The sequence below is a fragment of the Melopsittacus undulatus genome, chromosome 1 (genome assembly GCF_012275295.1).
Source record: "Melopsittacus undulatus isolate bMelUnd1 chromosome 1, bMelUnd1.mat.Z, whole genome shotgun sequence".
NCBI classification, from domain to species: domain Eukaryota; kingdom Metazoa; phylum Chordata; class Aves; order Psittaciformes; family Psittaculidae; genus Melopsittacus; species Melopsittacus undulatus.
The window spans coordinates 39,950,731-39,974,166 of NC_047527.1; the positions used below are offsets into that span (position 1 = coordinate 39,950,731).

The 23,436-nt window shown below is 41.6% G+C and overlaps 1 protein-coding gene and 1 non-coding gene across 3 annotated transcripts; both read left to right on the forward strand.

Moving 5' to 3' along the window:
* Positions 1–1,915: 1,915 nt before the first annotated feature.
* Positions 1,916–23,313, forward strand: LOC101879153 (transmembrane protein 68-like). Of its 2 annotated transcripts, XM_034061912.1 has the most exons (9): positions 1,960–2,043; positions 5,021–5,068; positions 8,211–8,541; positions 10,036–10,200; positions 13,840–14,033; positions 18,149–18,209; positions 18,576–18,715; positions 20,529–20,622; positions 22,417–23,313. In XM_034061912.1, the coding sequence occupies exons 3-9, from the start codon at positions 8,250–8,252 to the stop codon at positions 22,470–22,472; spliced, it is 1,002 nt and encodes a 333-aa protein (XP_033917803.1). In that variant the 5' UTR covers positions 1,960–2,043; positions 5,021–5,068; positions 8,211–8,249; the 3' UTR covers positions 22,473–23,313. The 2 variants fall into 2 exon arrangements, with proteins under 2 accessions (XP_033917376.1, XP_033917803.1); XM_034061485.1 differs by lacking the exon at positions 5,021–5,068 and having other exon boundaries at positions 1,916–2,043.
* TRNAV-AAC (transfer RNA valine (anticodon AAC)) lies at positions 22,324–22,396 on the forward strand. Its single transcript has one exon. It is a non-coding gene; the product is annotated as a tRNA-Val (tRNA).
* Positions 23,314–23,436: the final 123 nt, after the last annotated feature.

The window sequence follows — 23,436 nt, forward strand, 5'->3', positions numbered from 1 at the left end:
TAGCAATACAATTCTTTTTAATTCTACAACACTACTGAATACTCTTTATTCCGATGCATTCTTCAATATCCATGTTATTATGATTGTTACTTTATTCTAGTTCTGTTCTTCAACAGTAGTTTTAGTTCTTTCTTTTCTATCCAGACTCCTTGTATGATAGTATACCACTAAGGAAATAAGACACAGGCAAGGCAACCAAAATACTCTGCCTCAGCTACATTTGGTGTTAGCCAGTAAGCATTATGTACAACCCTTTTTCCATCTGCACTGATCATCTAAATGTACTTTTGCCATTTAAACATTTTATAGCTGTATTAAGTTGACCTCTCTACTAGCGACACCACCTATCTTAAACAGGTCAGATTAATCCTTGATACCCATTGGTCTTATCAGTCTAAAAATGACCTCTGTCATATAGGGTGAGCAGTAGTACGACATAAGGATATTATATGTCAGGTTTTCTCCACTCAATTTAGCCACAACAGCTTCCTCTTGCTGCCTTCTACTTAATTATAGCCCAAGTCTGTGTGACACTTGGTTTTCCTGAGCTTTTTAAAGAGATTCTGTTCTTTGCAAAACCATTGCACATTCTCAACTGAATAGTCAACGCTGCCATCTGAAAATTTCCTTATTCAATGTTCACAGAAGTTGACAATTGACTGGAGATGTACCAGGGAGGCTTCCTTCTTCCAAGCAGAGAGTGTACCCTGCCTTACAATCACTAATGGAGCCTGTGTAGGAAGTTGTGCAAACACTGAAATCCACTATCTGTAGCTGCTTTAAATCCCATCTATCTGTGGAATGTATTGACTGAACTGCTAGTAATTTTGAAATAGCTGGAGAGAAAGCACTGCTTCATCAAGTTGTGCAGATTTGGACACAAGAGGAATATTTGTCACCATGAGACCAATCAGCCATTGGAACAATATCCCCAGGGAAGTGGTGGACTCTCCAGTGTTGGATACTTCTGTGATTTGGCTGGACAGGGTGCTGAGACATTCTTGCCTAGAAAGGTTGGACCAGATAATTCTTGAGGTCCCTTCCAACCTGGTGTCTATGATTCTACGATCACTCCAGGCTACAATGCAGACTTTCTTGCTATCAGCTCTGGAGCCTCCAGCATAAGGAGGACGTGGGCATGCTTGGGCGAGTCCAGAGAAGGCCAGGAAAATGGTCAGATGGCTGGAGCACCTCTCCTGTGAAGACAGGCTGAGAGAGCTGGCGTTGTTCAGCCTGGAGAAGAGGCCGTCTCAGGGAGACCTTAGAGCAGCTTCCAATACCTAATGGGTGCCTGCAAGAAATCTGGAGAGGGACTTTTTACAAAGGCATGTAGTGACAGGACAAGGTGGAATGGCTTTAAACTGACAGAGGGTAGATTTATATTATATATTAGGAAAAAAAATCTTCCCTGTGAGGGTGGTGAGGCACTGGCACAGCTTGCCCAGAGAAGCTGTGGCTTCCCCATCCCTGGCAGTGTTCAAGGCCAGGTTGAATGGGACTTTGCGCAACCTGGTCTAGTGGGAAGTGTCCTTGCCCATGGCAGGGGGGTTGGAACTGGATGAGCTTTAAGGTCCCTTCCAACCCAAACCATTCTGTGGTTCCACAGTCTGCAGCCGCAGCTGAGGTAGCAGCACACCTGTAAGCCCACTATTCGTGTCACACAGCCCCGCTCGTGAGCAGCTCTCCCGGCCATCCACAGCAGAGCGGGAAGAGGTGCCCGGGCCTGGGGCGAGGCGGAACACAGGGGAGGGCACGGCAGCCGGGGCCGACAGGAGCCCCACGCGTCCCCCGTCCCGTTCCCTCGCCACGGGGAGCGGCGTCTCCACCCGCGGTGCCCGGGCAGGGCCGCCCGCGCCCGTCACGTCCCAGGGTTTTTACCGTGGAAGAATTTAAGCGAGAGGCTGGGGCACGGAACCCCATGGGGCTCCCGGGCCCCGCCCCGCATCGTCGGGCCCGGGCCCGGCCGCGGGGGCGGCGCCGCGTTTAACCTAGGCCGGGGCCTGTCCGCGGGGTGCTTGGGACGGTCGCTGCCGCCGCGGGCAGGTGAGCGGGGCTGGGGAGACCAGGCGGGGCCGGGGCGGGACGGGGGGGGTCCTTCCCCGGGGGGTACGCGGCCTGCAGTGCCGGGGTGCGTCAACAGCGACCCTTCGTCGGGGCCGCTGAGCACCAGAAACTGAGGGAATCCCCCGAGCTTTTACTGTAATGGTGTTAGGAAACGCTAATGACGTTTCCAGGTGAAGAAACGGGATAAATGTGGGTGCTGGGCACTTGCTGTATTTTGCTTGTGCTTGGCTGTGATGGGTACCCCCACTGGTCGCAGGTCCATACAACCCTCCTTCAGCTCTTTCCTGCCGCGTTTGTGGCAAGTGAGCTGGGTGCTGGTGCCAAGGATCATTCCTTAGTTCCACATGGGAATCAAACCCGAGTAGGAATTCAGCCCATCATATTTGTTAAGGTTGTAAGAGAATAAATGGGGAAATGGTACTTTGGGCAAGGTACACTCAGTGTGTGCAAAAGGGGGAATAACTGTGGAAAACTGGGGGACTGGGCACTGTAACTGCTGGTACTTCTTATTTAGGGGGATGTAAATTTCAATTCTGGGGTGGATGTGCCAATAACCCACGAAGGTAACGAAAGCTGTGGAAACGTAGCAGTGAAAACACAGCAGGGTACAGGACTGGTGGGTTTCTGGAGGGAAATAAGGTGTGTGGTGGCAGCGTGAGACCACCAAGAGAGTTATTTGCCATGGAACTACCACTGAAAAAAAAAGTCTGGGAAAACTGTTTACACTGAAAGGCAGCATCATAGAATCATAGAAAGGTTTCGTTTGGGAGGGACCTTAAAGATCATGTAGTTCCAACCCCCCTGCCATGGGCAGAGACACCTTCCATGAGGCCAGGTTGCTCAAAGCACCTGGCCTTGAACACTGCCAGCGATGGGGCAGTCACAGCTTCTCTGCACAACCTATGCCAGTGCCTCACCACCCTCGTAGTGAAGAATTTCTTTGGAATATCTCATCTAAATATACCCTTTTTCAGTTTAAAGCCATTCCCCCTGGAAGGTGCAGAATTGTAACTGTCAGGTTACTCGCTGTAATTGTTAGATTACTCCTCTTGTGAAACAGAGCTGTTGAGTTTGACAGAGGAAGTAGGAGCCTGCCAGAAGGAAGCAGGTGTTCCAGAATCTCTCCAGAAAGGCTTCTGGGGAGATTCTGGAACACCTGCTTCCTTGTGGAAGCTACTTCAGACTCATCTTCCCACTGTGTTCTGCTAAACTTAGTACCAACAACAAACTGGTGAGCAGCAAGAGAAGTATTAACTGTCCTTGGTTGAAGGACAGCTACAAGGTTTTAATTTTGATGCCGTACGTCTCTTGTGACAGCTCTGTTGCACTTCCGTTCCCTGGGAATATAGTACTGGTAAAATTATCCTTATCAACAAATTATGCTTCAGCAAGGGCTCGGGATCTGAATGACTTACACTAAATTACTGTATAGGAGGCTCTTGTTGGAGCTCCCCTTTAAGTAGGGAGTCATTAGTTCTCCATCTGACATCACCTGTAATTTTATATTATAGATATAGCTATTACTCTGGAATTTGATATGCTTTAAAGGTGGAGGCCAAACAAACATCTTGACTGTCAACACAGATGTTGTCCTCTAGAACAGTGAAGTCACTCAGAACAGTATGTGTTTAAGTTCCATGAGATGAGAAAAATACAAACAATGTAAAAAATGTTTGTTGCAACAAACAAGTTGCAAACACGTATAGTGTGTGTTGCAAGACCTTACACTCACCTTTTATGGGTTACTCAGTATTGAAGAACATGGGAGCTGCTCTTGGTTCAGATTTGATAAAAGCAGAAGAGAAATTTCTCACTGAAATTTTGAGACTTGGGTCAAACCAGAGCAGTTAAAAGTAAACATGGTAACTTTCTTACATGATCTTCTAGTACACAGTCAAGCAGGTCTTTAGTAACAGCCTTGCAACAGGCACTCAAAATAGTTATGTAAAAACCTCCGATATGGTGTTTGATAGAAAGGATGCTTTCCTTTCAAAGAACATGGCAAAAATAGAAGTTCTGTCCTGTTGTAGACTTTTGATGTTACACTGGCAGTACAGTACTGACCATGCATTTACCATGTTGGGCTCACATCCTATTGTCCAAAAGCCAGAATCAGTTTTCACTGATAAGAGTTCAGTCTTACCTTATGAAATGTTTGAGGCAGTGTACAACTGAGCTGTGGGAGCACGAATGAAAAACTGGTTGAACACTCAACTCCCAGAAGAAGTCATGCTGCTTCTAGTTTTTCCTCAGTCAATCAATCATTTATTCTTTCTACACTCTGACTTGTATTCAGTGGGAATGATGTTGAATTAACTCGTATCCCACCCACCCAGCTAGCTTAAGGTGAACTCACTTCATGTGTACTCAACTACTTTCATATGTCCTCATTCAAATCTGTACTGTTAAAACCTGTTTTGTAGGTTTAAAAAACCCTGAACATTTGCACATTTAAGTATTTTAATTTCTTTCTAAAGCTTTTTTCTTTTCTGTCTTTTAGTGTCTACATTGAACTTAAAATCAGAAATAATTATATTCTTTTATATTGTAGTCTATAAGCAAACAAATTTAGATATTGTGGTCTTCCAGCCAGGAAGTAATTTTCTGTTATGTAAAAATTGGGATGAAGGAAGAGGAATTAGTGGGATGTTACATTGTTTACATTGATCGTTGTAAACATCCTATTAATATTAGGAGGAATTTCTGAACAATGTAGGACAGAGGCTCAATGCTCATTTGATACGGAGCCACCACCTATGGATACTTCTTTGTCGTATCAGTTGATGGCATCATTCATTTCATACGTGCTCCATTTTAAAGAGCTTTACTTTTTAATCAAAATGTCAAGTGGTATTTGTAGTGTACTTTCATAATCCCCATAGACCAGCTTAATGTTGGGCTGTTCCCAAGAGTGGTTTTGCTTGTGACAGCATTTTCACAGTTATCCTGTTCTTAGGGAGCCAGCTGATCCTGTTGGAGACCAGGCTGGAGATGAGAACATACGGTAAGGGGCTGGTGGAAGGGCAAATTGCAGATCACATGTGGCTTAAAATGACTCTTTGAAAAGCCCCTAGTAAAACTGTATGTGCATGACACTGCATGACTATTAAACCTCTAATTTCCTTAAAGACTAGAGGTGGATTTGTGTACAAGGTCTGTTTTCCATAAAATTATAATGAGTGGTATCAGTTGCCTTCATCATATACCAGCTTCTCTATAATCTTGTCAGTGATTTATCTAGCTGCTGAGTCTGCAGCTAGGGGATTTTGGAATAATCTTAAATCTCTTCCAGTCCTCTGGATTTTCCCTAGTCTTTCACAAGTTACTAAAAATGAGTATCAGAGGCCAGAGGGAACTTCAGGTGGTTTTTAAAAGAATGCTAGGTACAAGAAAATACCTGGATTTGTTAATCTTATAATGTTGATAAATTATATGATCTCTTGATCACCAGGTTGCTGTCAGTGATCAGTATATCCAAATGACCCATACGGGAGTCATTATTGGTACATTTACTATGGGCATGGACGTTTTATCTGCAGCTTTAAGCTAGTGTTGCTACCACTGTGGTATGTGTTCCCAGTGTTCCCAGTCTGAAGCCCCCATAACAATGCAAAATCCACTTGCTTCCTTCACCCTCTGTTACAGGCTGAACAAGTAATTCCAAGTACTGCTCAGTATTACTGATTCAGTAGCCTGAGGCAAGCCCTTAGCATCACCTTCTCCTGGTCTCTGTCAGCACTGGTTGCTTCACATGCATTTGGGGTTTGTAGACCTTACTCTCATTGGCAACTTTAAACAATAACTTCTTTATTACAGAGTAGCACCACACCATCAGCTGTATCCATATTAAACACCTTCTAAACAAAGACTTAAAGATCTGAATCATACAGACTATTTCTTTCACATTATTGATGAAATCTCTTTTCAGTGACAATTTCCAGATTGTCCTATATTTTAGTCAGTCATCAGTCTTCAGGTTATAAACGATTCTGTATTAATTCTTTTGCTGTTCTTCATCACATTGGTTTCACTTGTTACCCTTGCTGAACATCATTTAATACAGTGCTTGCTTCCTTTGAGCTCCTGATTTACTATCCTTTTGGCTTGTGCTCTACCTGTGAAACCCATGAATTTTTGCATTTTTACCCTTCCAATTCTCTTGCCCATCCCACTGCAGGGGGGAGAAAGAGAGCAGCTATGTCGTGTGCAGCTGCCTACTGGGGTTAAACCATGACAGTTGTTTTTGGTGACCAATGAGGAGTGCAAAGGATTTGAGATAAGGACAGATTTGTGTGTGTCCTCATTTCAGCTGGGATAGAGTTAATTTTCCTAGTAGCTGGTGTAGTGCTGTGTTTTGACTGTAGTTTGAGAATGTAGCACACTGATGTTTTAGTTGTTGCTAAATAGTGCTTACCCTGATCAAGGACGTTTCAGTCTTTCATGCTCTGACACTGAGAAGGGGCACAAGAAGCCAGGAGGAAGCAGAGACAGGACACCTGACTCAAACTAGCCAAAGGGATATTCCATACCACAGCATGTCATGCCCAGTATATAAACTGGGGGAAGCTGGCCAGGACAGGATGATCGCTGCTTAGGGATGAGCTGGGCATTGTTTTCCAGTGGTGAGCAATTGTATTGTACATCACTTGGGATTTTTCATTGGGTTTTAGTATTCTCTCTCTTTATTTCCTATTATATTTTATTTCGATTATTAAACTGTTCTTACCTCAACCCACAAACTTTAGCTTTTTTTCTGATTGTCCTCCCATTCCCACTGAGGTGAGGAGCATGAGATATGAACTAGTGGTTGTGTGGTACTTAGTTGCTGACTGGTGTTAAACCACGACAGTAAGACGAAATTTATAGCTGTTACAGATACTCATCAGCAAGGCTTGCTTGCCTCACCACATGTTAGAGTCTGGTGCTTGTTTGTGGCTGCTGTTTGCTTTTTGCTTTTGCTGTATGCTGTACTCCTTGTCATTCACAATTCTCAGTGGAGCTCTGCTTTATACCAGTCCACTGCTATATTCTACCCAGGGTTTCAAAAAAGAAAAATAAAAGTGGAGGGGTTATTGTATATATAAAGCTTGATCATAGAAGTACACAGCTGAAGACATAAAGTCAGATAAATCTGGACTTGCTGTACTTAATGATCTTGGTACTGACTGTGTCAACAATTACAAATTGTTTCTTGTAGGTACTTGTTCTGGTGCTGGAGCAGAAAAATTTATTCCTTAAACAAGTAGTAACCTGACTGAGGAAACTGAAAGCTGTATTTAGATATGGATTACTGAAACTGATTGCAATGTTTAAATCTCTGGCTGATGTTCAAGAGTCTTTAAATCAGCCAGCAATGCGTCAGTGCTCTTGTATTCCAGGGAAACCATTGTCTGCTGTCAAGCAGGCAGGAACAGACTAACTAGGGAGCTGCATGTGGCAAACATATCACCAGCGCCACAGAGCCCACTTGGCCTTTGCCAGGGCTGAAAAATCTGAAAGAAGAGTGTGTTGGCATGGTTGTGTGGATGAAGGGCTAGGAGCTGCTTTCCTTACTACTACCAAATGCTGTCCCAGGCACCTCCAGGTTTCATGACAGAACCTCAGCTGCCCAGGTTTTGTTTGCTGGCTCTTCAGCTGCTCACTCCAGTATTTGTTCCATTCACTGCCAGCTGCTGCCAAACTGAAAGGGATCAGAAGCCTAGGCTGGACTCTGCTGAGGATTGGGAAAGCCCAGACCTCTGATAGCAATCTTCTTGGCCAGCACTTCTGAAAATACTTAGCATTTAATCCTCTTTTGAGTTTCTGAAAAGCCACACTTATACAGAGAAATCATTTGATCAGCCATGCTGCATGGATCCTGAGCCTTCCTTGGGCTCCAGCCCTTGTCCTTTCAGCCCCTATTATCTGGCTGTATTATAAAGACCCATAAATATGCGGGAAAATCTCATCACTCTTTACAGGCAGTAGTGGATGGCAATTAGCAGCAGCTGTCTCAGCATGACAGGGAGAGACTGTCTCTGAGTTATACCAAAACAAGCATCAGGTATATCTACAAAACGTGCTTTCCTAAATTGAGAAACTTGTATGATTATAGAAATTAGAGCTGGCTTTTGTTGTTTGTGTTTTTTTTTTGATTCTCCATGCAGGACATGATATGACGAAAAGAATTCTGCACTTCAGGACAGATGCCAATGGCTGACCTAAGCTCCCTTGCCTATATGCTGGAAGAATGGACTGTTGTGGAGTACCTGGAGAAATACCTTATTTATGTGGTCATCGCCTCAATAACAATGAGTGCAATATTATTTTTTTTTATAGTTCCTTTAACAATAATCTTTTTCATTTACCTTACGAATATTTTGCTTTTAATGCATCAGAGGAACAGTGAGACAGAAGCAGATCCCTTGAGTGATACTTGGGATAGTGCAAGGAAAACTATAGCAAGTTTTTGGGATATGTATGCAAGAATATGGCATGGTAAGTATGACATAACTTGTCTGAAGCTTTGAATTACCTAAGTAGTAAATACACATAAATTTTAATGTATTTGTTTTTTATTTCTTCCAAATAGGTGCAAAGAAGTGACATTTATTATATTTTGTATGGCATCTAACCCAAAAGTTGCTGCCTCAAAGACTGATTGCAATATAAAATAAGCAAACTGAAAGGAAGAATTTAATTTATATAGGGTCAACTTCTCTAAAATAGATAGGCAGGTGCACTTCTCTATATACAGTATCAGAGGGAAGCACTGCAAGAGAGATGCTTGATTTATTTTTTTACCTTATTAGGCACTTAAAACTCACTTAAATGACCAAAATACAACTAGTTCAAAATGTAGTTAGTGTGTTTTCAGTTGGTGAAAGCTACTTTGTGTACTGAAAATAAGAGCTGTATGGACAAAATAATGAGACACCATATTTAAGTTTGTATTCTGCTACAATTTAAAAGTAACCGATTTTGCAGTTTTATTGCACTCATCCTTCAGATACTTTCAACACACCCTGCTCCCTAGGAAAATCCTCAACTGCATACTAAGCTCTTGTCCTCCTCACAGATGTAGATTAAGGCTGTCAGCAAGACTTAACTTTGCTGCCCTAAGGATGAAGAGTAACAGGTTATCTATGTTGCTATCCTTCCTCACAGTTTCTTCCTTTAATCTTTGAACATCCTGCAGTATCAAACTTTCTCCACCTCTTCCTAGATCTCTGCCTGCTCCATCCCCTACTTTCTCCCCAAAAACCTCATGATAGAAGCTGTAGCAGGAATGGACATGAATGTAGACAAGGTGGAATAGAGCTCTTGGCAGAAGCTGTGGCTTTTCCAAAACTTTATTTACATTAGCCTCTTAGCCTGGCTCCACCTAAAACCTTAATCGAACATAGGAAGAGCCAGGAGAGAGACTTATAGAAGTCCATGTTGGTGAGGAAATTCCCTTCCACTGTTAAGTGAATACATTTAACTCCGTGGAGAGAATCTGTCTTTGGGATTTTTACAGATTCTGGTTTGGACTTAAATATCTCAACCAGAGAAACTTTAAGTTATGTAAAATCATAAACTTTTCATTCTGCCTGACACAGAATGAAGATTCATACTTCCATATTTCAGGAAAGCATACTGACTACTTATTTGCCTCTCATTCTGCCAATGAAGTGATTTCACACTTTAGACTGGAAAAAGTTCCTAATAGGAAACAATTTAGTCCCCTCACTGGGGGAAATGTGAGGTCAGGTCTGATCTAATGACTAAATTGACCAACAGATTAGTCCATTGACAACGTGTGGTGTTTGAGGCAGTTTCTCTTTGCTACAGAGCAAATGTTCCATCCAGAATTTAATTATTGTAAAAGCCACGGCAGAGGCTTTCACAACTGACTGAAAGTCATTTAATGAAAGATAGTAAACAGTTTTCTTTAAATTTCCAGATGATTTACAGCTGTCATTGTCAGTTATTGCTTTCCATCCCAAACAGGTTATGAGCTTCATGGTGTGGAAAACCTGCCAGAAGGACCGGGCATTCTGGTGTATTACCATGGAGCTATTCCTATAGACTATCTTTACTTCCTGTCTAGGCTGTTTCTCTGGAAGAAAAGACTTTGTCTGTCAGTAGCTGATCATTTTGTCTTTCGCTTACCAGGTAAGAATATTTTCTCTTGTCTTTAAGTACTCTGGATTCACTCAACTTGTTGCTAGTTTTGGTGAAATTTACATTTATTATAATTTCAAGACAACTTTTTGACTAAAAGACTGTTTTTAGATTTTTAAAGTAAAAGCCGGTAGATGCAGAAGGACAAGCAAAGTAGAATATCAAATATCCTGTCTTTTAAGTGAAAGGTCATAAAAACACTGGTAGACCCTCTGAAGCCAACAAATAGACATTATATAATTCCTTTGAGATGAAATGTCATACTTCAGTAGTGAGTGTAGGATAGGACTATATTAGTGACCTAGTGCTGGCTAGTCAGCAAAGGGCTATGAGTGCAGAACTGTTCAGTAAAGGCCGGATATCAATCACTTACTTGCCCCTACACTGGGTAGCCATTGCAGTGGGGTACAACATCAAATCTACCTTTTGGTGCAAGCCTGGAGTAGGACACAAAACTTCTTTGAAGATTTTACTGTTGAAGAGAGGTCTATAACATTGATCACCACCATATATTCCACACATTGTAGGCTGAGAAAGAAATAAATAATTCCATCGTGGAAAGGAGAAGTTACAGAAAAGCAAACCTCATGCAGTTTGAGAAAAACAAAGCATAAAGAAAGAGCATTCAGAAGGAATAGGAGGGAGACTGTTTTAAGGCACCTTTATACCACTTATGTTAAAAGGAAGCTATTAAAAAGTACAGGGACATTATTCAGAAAAGGAAGTTGTGTCCAAATACTGAAAACAAAGAGAATAAAGTCAAGCAAGTGTGATGCGAGAACATACTAAGGCACTCATAGAAAGCTGAGGAGGAAGAATTTGCTACAGACATACTTAGTAAATTCTGTATTAAAATATTTAAAAAGAAGGACTCATGCAGAAATTGAAAAGGCTTTGCTCCGGTTGCTCTAGATGCAAAAGTGGTATTATGTGTTACCAATTCTAGTTGTATGCTTATTGCGTACATGCTTCATTATAAAATGTAGCTTAGGGCTGTTTCTTGGAAAGTCTTCCAGACAGAAGGAAATGTTTTTGAGTAAAGATTTATTTTCCTTTCCCCACCTCTTTCCTTGAGCACTATCTATGCATCTACCTATGATTCGGTTGTATGGTTGGTATTTTGATCATTATGGAAAATAGCGTGTGGAGGCATAGGTTTATTGAGATGCTCCTAAGAAGCTAATTCATCTTCATAACATTTGGGCAAAAACACTGTCACTTATTTGTCATTTTGCCAATATTTAATCTGTAGGTGTTTCACTTCCTTCAGGCAAATTTGCCCTAGTCTTGATATATGGCTATTAGATTTTCATCTAGCTAGAATCATAGAATCATAGAATAGTTAGGGCTGGAAAGGACCTTAACATCATCTAGTTCCAACCCCCCTGCCACGGGAAGGGACACCTCACACTGATGCATGCCACGCAAGGCTTCGTCCAACCTGGCCTTGAACACTGCGAGGGATGGTGCATTCACACCCTCCCTGGGCAACCCATTCCAGTGCCTCACCACCCTCACAGTAAAGAATTTCTTCCTTATATCCAATCTAAACCTCTGTTGTTTAAGTTTCAACCCGTTACCCCTTGTTCTGTCATTACAGTCCCTAATGAATAGTCTCTCCCCAGCATCCCTATAGGCCCCCTTCAGATACTGGATAGGCTGCTATGAGGTCTCCATGCAACCTTCTCTTCTCCAGGCTGAACAGCCCCAACTTTCTCAGCCTGTCTCCATACAGGAGGTGCTCCAGTCCCCTGATCATCTTCGCGGCCCTCCTCTGGACTTGTTCTAACAGTTCCATGTCCTTTTTATGTTGAGGACACCAGAACTGCACACAATACTCCAAGTGAGGTCTCACGAGAGCAGAGTAGAGGGGCAGGACCAACTCCTTCGACCTGCTGGTCACACTCCTTTTGATGCAGCCCAGGATATGGTTGACTTTCTGGGCTGCAAGCTCACACTGCAGCCAGCTCATGTTAATTTTCACATCGACCAACACCCTCAAGTCTTTCTCCACAGGGCTGCTCTGAATCTCTTCTTTGCCCAACCTATAGCTGTGCCTGGGATTGCTCCAACCCAGGTGTAGGAGCTTGCACTTGGCATGGTTAAACTTCATGAGGTTGGCATCAGCCCACCTCACAAGTGTGTCAAGGTCCCTCTGGATGGCATTCCTTCCCTCCAGCGTATCAACAGAACCACACAGCTTGGTGTCATCGGCAAACTTGCTGAGGGCACACCCCATTCCACTGTCCATGTCACCAACAAAGATGTTGAACAAGACTGGTCCCAACACCGATCCCTGAGGGACACCACTCGTTACTGGTCTCCAGCTGGACATTGAGCCATTGACCACAACTCTTTGCATGCGGCTATCCAGCCAGTTCTTTGTCCACCGAGTAGTCTACCTGTCAAACTGATGTCTCTCCAATTTATAGACAAGGATGTTGTGTGGGACAGTGTCAAATGCTTTGCACAAGTCCAAGTAGATGACATCAGCTGCTCTACCCCTGTCTGTCAGTTCCATAGCCCCATCATAGAAGGCCACCAAATTGGTCAGGCAGGATTTCCCCTTAGTGAAGCTATGCTGGCTGTCACCAAGCACCTTGTTGTTTTTCATGTGCCTTAGCATGCCTTCCAGGAGAATCTGCTCCCAGATTTTGCCAGGCACAGAGGTGAGACTGACTGGTCTGTAATTCCTCGGGTCATCCATTTTCCCCTTCTTGAAAATGGGGGTTATATTTCCCTTTTTCCAGTCATCAGGAACTTCACCTGACTGCCATGATTTTTCAAATATGATGGCCAGTGGCTTATCAACTTCATTCGCCAGCTCCTTCAGGACCCTTGGATGGATTTCATCAGGGCCCATGGACTTGTGTATGTTCAGGTTTTTAAGGTGGTCTCGAACCAGATCCTCTCCTACAGTGGGCCCAAGGTCTTCATTCTCACATTCCTTGCATCTGCCTTCCAAGACTTGGGTGGTGCGGTCAGAGCCTTTGCCAGTGAAAACTGAGGCAAAGAATTTATTAAGAACCTCAGCCTTCTCCAGATTCCGTGTAGCCAGTTCTCCTGAAAGTTTCCGGAGAGGGCCTACATTTTCCCTAGTCTGTCTTTTATTTGCTACGTCCTTATAGAATCCCTTCCTGTTATCCTTAACATCCCTAGTCAAGTTTCATTCTAACTGGGCCTTAGCTTTCCTAACCTGGTCCCTAACTTCCCGGACAACATCCCTGTATTCTTCCCAGGCTGCCTGTCCTTGCTTCCACCTTTTATAAGCCTCTTTTTTCCTTTGAATTTTTCCCAGCAGCTCCTTATCCATCCAAGGAGGTCTCCTGGCCCTCTTGCTGCACTTCCTTCTAGTTGGGATGCAACACTCCTGAGCTTGTAACAGGTGATCCTTGAATATCAACCAACAGTCTTGGGCCTCGCTGCACTCTAGGGCTATATCGCATGGAACCTTACTAAGCAGGCTCCTGAAGAGGCCAAAGTCTGCTCTCTTGAAGTCCAGGGCAGTGAGCTTGCTGCACGCTCTTCTTACTGTCCTGAGTATTAATCATACTAATTATATTTCTGTATGCAAGCAGTATTTGTGATATATTGTTACAATAATATTTATTTGCTATTTTTGTATTGCAGGACTTAAATTGTTACTGGGAGTGACAGGTGTTATGCTAGGTACAAGAGAGGAATGCCTCATTGCCTTGAAGAATGGAAACTTGGTGTCCATCTCACCAGGTGGAGTTAGAGAAGCACTATTCAGTGATGAAAGCTATCAACTCGTGTGGGGAAATCGAAAAGGCTTTGCTCGTGTTGCTCTAGATGCAAAAGTGGTGAGTATTATATGTTATGAATCCTAATTTTATGCTTATTACATACATGCTTCATTATAAAATGTAGCTTAGGAATGTTTCTTGGAAAATCTTCCAGACCAAAGAAAAGGTTTTTGGAGTAAAGATTTCCTTTCCTCTTCCCACCACTTTTTTTTGAGCACATTAATCCATAGTGAACAAGGGATTTATGGAACTGTATAGCTTTATATTCCCATCCAATTTCTTGTCTTGACAGTGTTTCAGGAATCTTCACTGTAGTTCTTCTCCATATTTCATTCTGTTTTCTCGTTCTACTAGACGTAAATATTTATCTTACTTTTAAATACCCAGTAATTTTCTTATGGCTCTTTAATGCATTATCCTTATCTTTCTTTCCTCATTTATTCTAGGAGGGTCCAAGATTTTGTTCTTGCACTTACTTTTCTTCATGTTTGTGAAAGATTGCATCCACTAACAGGAGGTGTGTCTACCTCGGTATCTGAGTTTGAATCATGTGTGCACTTTTGAAGCAATTTTTCCATCTCCCTCACCATCCTTTAATTCACATAATGGAACATGTTAGAATACCTTTTGGCTGAAACTAAATCGGAAGTGGAACTAATACTCACCAGTTGCAAATGGGTATTTAGTCAATGGTACCAGCTGAGAATTAGTTCTACATAAAAACATAGCACTGAAATGTGTTCAGGGTTGATGCCAGATCCTCAGCATCCACCAGAGATCTGGTTCTATTGATTTGCACTCTACTAATATACACGTGGCCACAGTTTCAGTTATATTTTCCATATAGATTATGATCTACAATACAAACTTCTACCACTGGCTCTGACTTCCATCTAATTCTATGTAGAATCACAGAATCAGCTAGGTGGAAAAGACCTTCAAGATCATCAAGTCCAACTGTTAACCCAGGGCCATGAGACTGTTTCTCTGATACAGCTTCTAGTAAATACTTTTATTTGGGATGGCATAGAGCTGAAAAGGCAGCAACTCTTCTTTTTCCCAACTGCTTTTTCTCGTTATTATCACTGGAGATGAGTTTTCTGTCTTAATTTAAACTTAGCATACCTGGCACTCTTTGTGTCTGACAATACCAGTACTCATCCAGGCTTCCTCTGTTTGGCCACGAGCTTTCTACTGCTTTCACATGAATTGCACAGCCATCATTTTTCTTTACATTCTTATGAATATCTCATCAATTGGAATGCTTTTCTTTGGCCTACCACATAAACATAATCCTTGTCTGTTTATGGGAGAATCTGTACAGGGAGTTGAGTTCTTCTCATGAATCTTCAACTTCTTACCACTCCTTTCAGGTTTTTTGTGCAGTTACAGCTCGCTCTCACCCCATCCAGTTTGTTGCTTCTCAAGCTTTGCTTTGATATGTTATGCTGGATCTCCTACTACAAAGTACCTAGGGTTGCAAAATGCAACTTCAGGTTAGCAGTTCTTCATAACTTTGTCTGGCTCTGAAATCTTGTGGGGAGATAACTAAACACTACAATAAATTTAGGGGAATTTTTGGCTGAGAGTCCTAAATCTACCTCTCTGTTTGTCTTGTTATGTGGTTTAAAAGTCACATTTTATGTGCTTCTGTTCCCTCTCCTATCCTTTTTCTCAAAAGCATGGGCTGGTAAATGTTAGTCACAATAGTTTGTATATTGTGTGGGCCTGTACACCACCATCAGAATGTGAATAGGATGAACCCTATCAAACTGATAGGCATTTTGAATTCCCTTGCAGTCTTTCTTTTATATATTAATTTAATAATATGCTCAATAAGAAAGAGGTGTCAGTTTAACAACTTAAGTGATTTCTAACCGTTTTGCTTTTCTAACCATTTTGCCTTTCAAGCTACTTCAAGTATTTGAACACTCTATTGCCAGATGTTTTTACTTCACTTAGAATTTATAGTGTAATCCTACAATGTAATAATGTGTTTTTTTTATTTAAATAAAAATGGAATTAAATAACTCTGAATGCCCTTAATATAGAGTGCCACCCTGATCAAAACACATCACAAAAATTCTCCCAGGCTTTCATGATTTAGAAGCACATGGAAATAGCTGGATAATAGTACCTAAAATTGCTCGCACCTCCTGTTGACAGGTTTGTGGATTTTGGGGGTTTTTTGTTCTTTTATGTAATGATTTGGGTATTCACTGAAGAGAAGGTTCTTGCAGTGTGAAAGGTTCTTGTGGTCATCTGTATAACATATTTGGTAAAACAAACACTACATAGAATTATGTGTTACCTGAAGGGCAGAGAGTATTTTCTTCTTTGATACCTACTAGCCTTAACTTGTCTTTACAGTGCTGCTGACTTTTGTATTACTTATTATTGCAACTCATTCAGGGTTTGTTTTTTGTGGTTTTGTTTGTTTGATTTTTTTAACTTAGATTAGGAAGTCTGACTGGATCCCAGTATGGTGGGCATTACTGTAATTAGCTTGAAGGCTCCACTGAAATTTGGGCATCTTTGATATTTCTCCGGAAATCTGTGATCAGACACACCTTAGATAACTAAGCGTTTATTGAAGTGCTGTGCATTTAACAGTAGAGGGGCAATATTAACCTTATATGTCCTTTTTATATAGAGTTAGGCTCATAGTAGCAACTGGATTCCATCTTTTGACAAACATGGAGTTTCATAGAATCACAGAATGGTTTGGGTTGGAAGGGACCTTAAAGATCATCCAGTTCCAATCCCCTGCCGCAGGCAGGGACACCTTTCACTAGACCAGACTGCTCAAAGCTCCATCCAACCTGACCTTGAACACTGTCAGGTATGGGGCAACCACAGCTTCACTCTGTGCCAGTGTCTCACCAACCCTCAGAGGAAAGATTTTCCTTTAATCAAAATCTAGTCTCTGCCATCTTAAAGCGATTCCTCTTTGTCCTATCCCTACATGCCCTTGTAAAAAGCCCCTCTCCAGGTTTCTTGTAGACCTTTTTTACGTACTAGAAGGCTGCTAGGTCTCCCTGTCACCTTCTCCAGGCTGTCCAGCTCTCTCAGCCTGTCTTCATAGGAGAGGTGCTCCAGCCCTCTGCTCATCTCTGTGGCCCTCCTCTGGGCTCTGATTGTTTCTGTTTGTTCTTGCTGCATTCTTTTCAATACTGGCCACATCAGTCTTATAGGTTGACTGAAGACTGCATGTGGACTCATCTAAACTATCAGAACTGACACTGTATTAGAGTTTTATATAACTTGTATGTTATATATTTATTGCAGTATTGCAGACTGAAGCATAAAATAAAGCTTTGCAGTTTCTCTGTCAAAAGCTTCCACCAAGAGCGCTGAATAGGAAAATACTCAGTTCATGAAGCTTTGGAGAAAGCAAGTAGACATTTATGTTTGGCTCATCTTATCTGCTTCTCAAAGTAATGTCTCACTGAAGCAGTAATGTTTAGATAATACCCCACTGGAAAGAACGTCTGCAGATCCCTTCGACAAATAAGGCATTTGTATGTCCTGGTTGACCTGGACTACATGCCTTCTGGAAGGCAGAGGTTTAGGTAGTTACAGAACAAGTTCACTTCATTATTGTGACTATAAGGAGAGACACTGGAGATGCCTGAACTTCAGTCATGTCTTAGAGTCTGAGGTAAGATTTCATAGTCTTTAGACAAGCTAACAGTAGTTGTATCCATATGTACAATGACTTTTTCCCCCCCTCTATTGTCCCTTTTATGTTTTTGAAACTATATTTTAAGCATGTTGTTGGAATTACTTGTCCAGACGGTAATGAAAGAACCCCTTTACTCTGTTAAGAATCACTACCACAGAACAGAAACCACAGGATGAGAAAAAAACAAGCAAGAAAAAGACCTAACTAGAGCTTAACAAAGAACTCAGTGATGGAAGCCATTTAAAGGAAAAAACCCCTGACATCTTTACAGATGGTGACTTTAACATCAGTTTTTGTGGAAGCTGAGAAATAGAATTTTATTTTTATTCTGGAGTTTATTTTTTATAACAAGATTCCTTGTTTACTGCTTAACTGATAAATCCTCTGTATTCAAGAGATTTTTCTTAGCTGCATTTACAGGCACTAAAAAATAAATTTAAAGCTGTTATAACATTTCTACCTTTTGTTTTTTTTTATGATTCCTTAGCCCATCATTCCAATGTACACTCAAAATATCCGGGAAGGATATAGGATGATTAAAGAAAGAAGTAAGAACTTTAAAACCTATTCTAAGTATTTGGAACATTTTCTCCGCTTTTCTGATTTCTCACTCTTCTTTTAAATTTTGCTTTTCAAACTTCTGCTTCCTTTGGATTCTCTAACACACTTGGTGTGGCTCAGAGGTATCTCCAATAGCTTGTGTGTAACTGGTTTGTGCTGTGTGATCTGGTTCCTTTATGCGGTATTATTTCAGTGATCTATTGAGTCTATTGAGCTTTGTTTCGGTGGGCCAGGTAACCTAAATCCTGCAATTTCTTCTTGGCTGTCAGAGTCTTCCATATTAATCAGATTTCAAGTCTGGATAGTGTTTTATGTGACTATAATCTACTTTTTGCTCCCTTAATGTATTTCAGGATTTTTTAGATGGTTGTATGAAAGCACTCGACTGCCGTTTACTCCTCCATATGGAGGACTTCCAGTTAAATTTCGCACATACATTGGGGAACAAATCCCTTATGATCCAAATATCACTACAGATGAATTAGTTGAGAAGGTAAGTTATCTCTCTGTCCAATATTGAACTATATACTTTTCTCTCTCTAGTATATATTTTTTAATATGAATAAAGACAAGTACACATTTACTAATTTGTTAAATCAATGGGCAGTTGAGCTCCAGGATTATTTGATATACAATTACTTACAAGTAAGTATTGACATAGTAATAGATGACTGGGATGCCCTCATTCTTTCAGAATGTGTGAGCTCTATCTGCTTGGGATGCTAACTTTGTTTCTCCCATGCCTTTGATAACTGAAATGATGTAAAGTACATTTTAGGTTCAGTTTTCAGTAACTAGGAAAATAAATTTCATATGTAACAAATACCTTTTGAGACTCTTCTCTAAATAACACCGGACCTATAAATAAAGCTCCACAAAAGCTTCAGTCTTGTCAAAAGGAAAATGCTAAAAAAGGAAAATAAATTGTATTCAGTATATTAAAATATTTTGAGTACCTACATCTTGGTGAGATCATTGGTTCCCAGGGGCATAAAAACTTTTATAGATCCAGGGTTTGGGCATTTTTCAAAATTCTTCATACAAGATGGAAGGAGGGCTTTGTGCAAAATAAGTCTGCTGTGGCCTAGAAATACACAGATCAAACCCCTTGTTAGGAATCACTGATGTAAAAACCACCTTGGTGCCTCCCAAAAGATGCAAGAAAGTTAGCTTCTCTCCCTTTCTTTTATTTTTTTTCCCCTTTTTTTATGATTTACTTCAGATTGCTCTGTGCTTCACAGCAGTGAAACCAGAAAGACAGATTTGGTCTGTTACAGGGGAACTGCCCCAGCAACCTGTGGAGTTTGGTATTAGCAGGTTTAGAAGGCTGGAAGAAATATTAATGCCAAGGTTATCCATATGATTGTCCATATTCTTGTATTTTGGGGAAGAGTATTTTGTGCACCTTCAAAACTGAAATGGAAATTTCCCCAGACATTGATCTGCTTTACCAAGTCAAGCCTTTGACCACCCACTTAGTAGGAGTAGAGTTAGGTCTTCAATGGCTAGTATTAGTTAAACACCCCCACAACTTAAGTGGGGTTTGAGATAAGCAGTGGACTGGCTAACCTCTGTCTGATGCTGCCCTGAAAAGGACTCAGGACATGAATCTGTCAGGAAAGGTTTGGCTACTCTTTTATGTTCCCAGTGATATTCTACCATCACTCTGGGGTATTTCACTGGAGTATGTCTCTACCTCTATTTGAAGTTTAAATACATGAGGAAAAACTAAGGGAAATTATTTCTTATACCTTGTAGAAATGCAGAATATTTTATGCATTCTCACCACAAACTTGCATTTGAATCTTGTGTAGAATAAAACTGAACGGAATTTAGGTACAAATTCTCATATGTGCATGCCATATATGATACAATTATGGAAGAATTCATGTTGAGAAGGACAAATGGAGGTCACTCTTCTAAATTCCTGGTCCCAGCAAGGTCAGCTATGAGATCAGATGAGTTTTGCAAGGCTTTATCCAGTGCTTTTGATGAAAACCCTCTGGAATAGAGATGGCACACACTTAGTGTTTGCATGTGTTGAATGTTACTTTGACTTAGTAATGGCCAGGTTTGATAAATCTCAATAATTTCAGTCTATCCAAACTGCAGTCAATATCTTTGTTCCTTTCCAAGTAAAGTGTCACTAGAACAACTAGCTAATATAAACCACAACTTTTTTCTTAAAGTAGATCTTATGTGTTAATTTCCCAATGCCTCCTGAGCCTCTAAGAAGTCATCAGTGATTATACTGTTCTTCCTTGCACAAGCTGGTCTGTAAAGTCAACTTTCTGTTCTCTTTTCAGACAAAGACTGCCATCCAGGCTCTCATAAGCAAGCATCAAACAGTCCCAGGCAGCATGTGGAAGGCTTTGCTGGAGCGATTTGATAAACGTAAAAGTGATTAGAAAGCTTTTGTTTATTTCATTGTTTTTATATAATATAGTAAAAACCAATGTTCTATGGTACTGATGACTATTTGGCATTCAGCCAGTTTTACAAATTTCTATAGATTTGACAGAAGAAAGTAATTAACCTCTTGAGGGTTCCCCTGTGTCTTTGAGGATATTCTGAAGTCAGAAAGACTGAAGAAAAAAACTTGTGTATAATAGAAATGCAGCAGCTGAGTTCCCCCAAAGGAAATTGTGTAGCCAGGATTTTCCTGGTTCCTAAAACAAGTAAGTACGTACATCTGAGAGCTTCAGAAGTTTTGTCTAAATACATGCTTCTGTGTTTTGAGTGGTTCATGGTCCATGCTCAGAGTAGAACCTCAGAGTCAGTGTTGTCCCACCAGAATCCCCATTCTCAGTGGGTGCCTTTTCCTGTTGGACCCCATGCAAGACAGTGTCAGAAGAGAAACTGTCTTGCTTTAGCTAATGATGTAGTGCTTAGGCCATTTTTCTAGAGAGACTATATGAAGAGAAATAATCCCATTAAACCAGTTACTAGACTCCTACAAATATATCAGTTTAGTGGTTTGATACCCTGGAAAGTAGGAATGCCACCTCCAAGACTTTGTCCTAACAGGAAAAAAGAAAAAGTCTCTCAAAGAGAGAAAAAAAACTTTAGTTAAGTGTACCGCTATGCAAGTACAGATAGAGAGTAGTTTCAAGTGCGAGCTGATACATCCTGTCTTATTAAACCATACACTGCTGGTGTAGTGGATGAGGCTGCCCCCAGCCTGAGAATCCCTGCATCGCAGTGTGTTTGCAGTACCGATGTGCTATACTCGCGCACAGCTCCCAGCTAGCAGGGACCGGCCTTGGGGGAAGCTTCCTTAGTGCAGCCCGGAGGCTTATTGTCACTGGAGGTTTGCGTAGAACTGCAACAGTGTCGTTCCCCTATGGATTGAACCTAAATGTCTGTTTGAAAAGGTGGGCAATAGGCAGCACTGTCTTCCTAGCACACCTTGCAGAATACTGAAACATGCTAGAAAGCAGAAGGTGTTTTTACAAGCTGTGAGATGTTGTTACTGGTGGGAGTGGGAGAGCTTTGTGTAATCTATCCAATATGCCATTAAATGCAACCAAATCTGTTAACCTCAAACACCAAGAAAGGTAATTTTTGCGCCAAATTTTTCCTTCTTGTACTTTTAATACCTATATAATCTTTCCCCTCAATGTCCTAAAACTTTGTGTAGCATCTAAGCAATATATGCAACATTTGCCTATTTTCATTAGAAAACTCAATCTAGTGTTTGATTAACATGAATTCTTCCTCTTCCTGTGCTGCTTCTCCAGAGATTTCTTGCACCAGTGTGGCACTTAGGGACATGTTTTAGTGGTGGACTCCTGATGCTAAAGGCTGTGCTGCAACTCAGAACAGAGTATTAGCCTTGGGTGGGTGATACATAACCAGATCACTGATTATCTTCCCAAGCAGGGATTCAGCCTGGATCTCTGTATCTCAGTTGTCGTTTGCTTGCTAACAACGTTCATGTTTTTCCTAGGCTGTTTCATCTTACAGCAGCATCCCTGTATTATCTGCAGCTTAGCTTAAGAGAGCTGGAGTAAAAATTAACGTCTATATTAGTTATCTCTTGTTACAATTACTGTAAGAATGTTATGAGGGAGCTCAAGGTGAGCTACAGTAACAGGAGCAGTTTCCGTAGTGTAGTGGTTATCACGTTCGCCTAACACGCGAAAGGTCCCCGGTTCGAAACCGGGCGGAAACACTGCTTTTTTTTTCCCCCAGCAGGTCGAAGGCACCGATTCTGCACCTCCGCTCTCGTGAGACCCCACTCCGAATAGATTGTGCAGTTCTGGTGTTCTCAACATAGGAAGGGCGTGAAGCTGTTGAAGCGAGTCCAGAGGAGGACCACGAGGATGATCAAGGGATTGGAGCACCTCCCATATGAAGACAGGCTGAGAAAGTTGGGGCTGTTCAGCCTGGAGAAGAGAAGGCTGCATGGAGACCTCATAGCAGCCTGCCAGTATCTGAAGGGAGCCTATAAGGGTGCCGGGGAGGGACTCTGTATTAGAGACTGTACCGATAGGGCAAGGGGTGATGGGTTCAAACAGAAACAGGGGAAGTTCAGGTTGGATATAAGGAATATACAAGGATATATACTGTGTGCATATATATAAGGATATATATGGTGTATGTCTACTGTAAGGGTGGTGAGGCACTAAACAGGCTGCCCAGGGAAGTTGTGAATGCTCCATCCCTGGCAATGTTCAAGGCCAGCTTGGACGGAGCCTTGGTGTAGGGTGAGGCGTCCCTGCCCGTGGCAGGGGGATTGCAACTAGATGATGTTAAGGTCTCTTCCAACCCAAATCATTCTACTATTCTGTTATTGAGAGATGTGAGTGGGTTTGAATGGCATATAAGATGGTGATTTTTCTAATTAAAAACAAAAAGACATTTTCCCCAGAAACATTATAATACCGCTTTAATAAAGAGCGGTTATTATCTTACTTTTACTCTTTTTAGAACAGTATTACAGAACTAGAACCTGCTATTACTGAAAACAGAGTTTCTTTCATACAAGTAGAACTGCAATTTCTGATGAGATCACTCCCGTGCTACACGTATTTTCTATCATTTCAGCCATAAAAAACATAAAACCATATAAATAACTGAAAAACCTCACATCCAGACGAGCCCCTTCCTCCCCATCGCCTTCCCGCACCCTCTCGCGGGAAAGACACCCCCCGTGCCGGCGACTCCTCTGCCGCCGGAAGCGCCGGGCGGTGCGCGGCGGACGCTGTCCGG